The sequence below is a fragment of the Xiphophorus maculatus genome, chromosome 1 (genome assembly GCF_002775205.1).
Source record: "Xiphophorus maculatus strain JP 163 A chromosome 1, X_maculatus-5.0-male, whole genome shotgun sequence".
NCBI lineage: Eukaryota > Metazoa > Chordata > Actinopteri > Cyprinodontiformes > Poeciliidae > Xiphophorus > Xiphophorus maculatus.
Window position 1 is genome coordinate 12,237,873 of NC_036443.1, and position 1,839 is coordinate 12,239,711.

The following is a 1,839-nucleotide window of genomic DNA, read 5'->3' on the forward strand; positions in this document are numbered from 1 at the left end:
TAGCTCTTGATATGAAACATCTACGTTTTTTTTTTTTAATGAAAAAACATTTTTCATAACATTACCTAGTGACGTTGTTTTCTCTCTGCAGATGTTCACATTACAGCAACAGTTTGTCAAAGGGTGAACGTCCAAACGTTTCCATTTGTTGTATCCTGACCTCTTCATCGCCCCTTCTCTTTTTCATGCTCACGTACTGATACCCCAACAGCATACACGCACACACACCGTCCGTCACACACCCACCAGCCTCTACGTCAGTTGCAGACGAGGGTGGAAGGGGGGGAGATGTATAAAAGAGTGGGGGACTTTGGAGGTAGAGCAGAAGAAACATCTGAGTTTTCCCAGATCTGATGAGCAGCTGCCACCAATTGCAGCACTCTTTCTTCACCACCACCGCTCTCCACCTGGACCTTCAATCGGTCTGAACTGCTCAGACTATCTCTTACACACACACACACACACACACACACACACACACACTGTCATACACTCTTGTCTCCTGCTCCTGTTGCGCTTGTACTGCACTCCTGCCACAACATGCAGCTCCTGGTGGTGTTAGCAGCTCTCATGGGGGTTCTGTTCAGCGTAAGAGCAGCTGCCGTGCTTCCTCTGGAGGACAGGAGCCCCATCCATGCGAACAGGGTGAGGAAATTTAACACATGGATGATATTAATTTCTGATGGTCATTGTTATTTCTGTGAAATGTTTTAATTTCATCATTTCAAAAAGTGCTGGATAATTTTAAAAAGTAGTTAACAGAATATTAATAAGCAATTTTTTTTATAAAATAAATAGATTAAAATTGTCAGTCTCATTGCACTTCTTATTTAATCCTGTTGCTTCTTAATAGACAAACACAAAAATACTAACAGTGAAAATATAAATTTGTCTAATAATTTCTGTATTGCCTTTTGCTCTTTTTTTTTTGCCTTCTCAGGAGCTGAGTAAAGAGCGTAAAGAGCTGATCCTGAAGCTGGTGTCCGGCTTATTAGATGGAGCTCTGGACACCAACATGCTGCCTGGCGAAGCAGCTCCTGTGGACCTTGAGGAGCCGCTGGAGTCCCGCCTGGAGGAGAGGGCCGTCTACAACAGGCTATCTCTGCCTCAGCGTGACCGCAAAGCGCCCTGTAAAAACTTCTTCTGGAAAACGTTCACCTCGTGTTAACAGAGCCCAAAAACCGCCTGGCTCTGTACTTCCGTTTTTTTTTTTTTTCTCCACCGCTCCTCAGCTCAACATGAACTGCAGTAGATCTCAGTTGTACATATCATCTACACCTGTGCAGCATCGATGGACTTCACTGAGACAGTGTGTATGTCTTAATACTGACTATTTATGTACACAATGTATGTATTTATGTATCGTACCGTACCGGTTTATTTCAGGCTTAATAAAAAGCATGGATTATAATGTTGGAAACAACAGCGGCAGTTGATTCTGCAAAAAAAAAAAATAAAATTAAACAGGAGGTCATATTTTTCACCTGCTTCTAGAGTTCAAATACAAAGTCAGATCAAATGCAAAAACAATGGCTGATGTTTTTTTTTTTTATTTCTCGCTTTGGAAAGTGACTGAGATTGTGGCAATATTTGTGCAAATATAATTTTCTATCTACAAAACACTGCCTTTGTGGTGATAAATGTCACAAAGAGGACACATCACACTTTTTTTTTCAATCATAGCTTTGCAAATGCAACAATCACTGGAAAACAGCATTAAACCAGGATGTTTCACAAAAACTAATATGAAAATAGATCCTGCTCAGTTCGACAGAATGATAAGCAAAAGTAGATGTTTTTTATGAGACACATTAAAACAATATGTGGAGGGTTGTTGAA

General features: G+C 40.7%; 1 protein-coding gene across 1 annotated transcript; it reads left to right on the top strand.

Annotated features, from left to right (window-relative positions):
* Positions 1-325: 325 nt before the first annotated feature.
* LOC102226263 (somatostatin-1B-like) lies at positions 326-1,530 on the top strand. The gene is made up of 2 exons (XM_005808204.2): positions 326-645; positions 941-1,530. The coding sequence occupies exons 1-2, from the start codon at positions 541-543 to the stop codon at positions 1,166-1,168; spliced, it is 333 nt and encodes a 110-aa protein (XP_005808261.1). The 5' UTR covers positions 326-540; the 3' UTR covers positions 1,169-1,530.
* The last annotated feature ends 309 nt before the right edge of the window (positions 1,531-1,839 follow it).

Bases quoted from the DNA above. Each gene is read 5' to 3' on its own strand.
- LOC102226263 (XM_005808204.2), top strand. From the start codon at position 541: ATGCAGCTCCTGGTGGTGTTAGCAGCTCTCATGGGGGTTCTGTTCAGC. The intron at 646-940 runs GTGAGGAAATTT...TTGCCTTCTCAG, and splicing joins GCCCCATCCATGCGAACAGG to GAGCTGAGTAAAGAGCGTAA.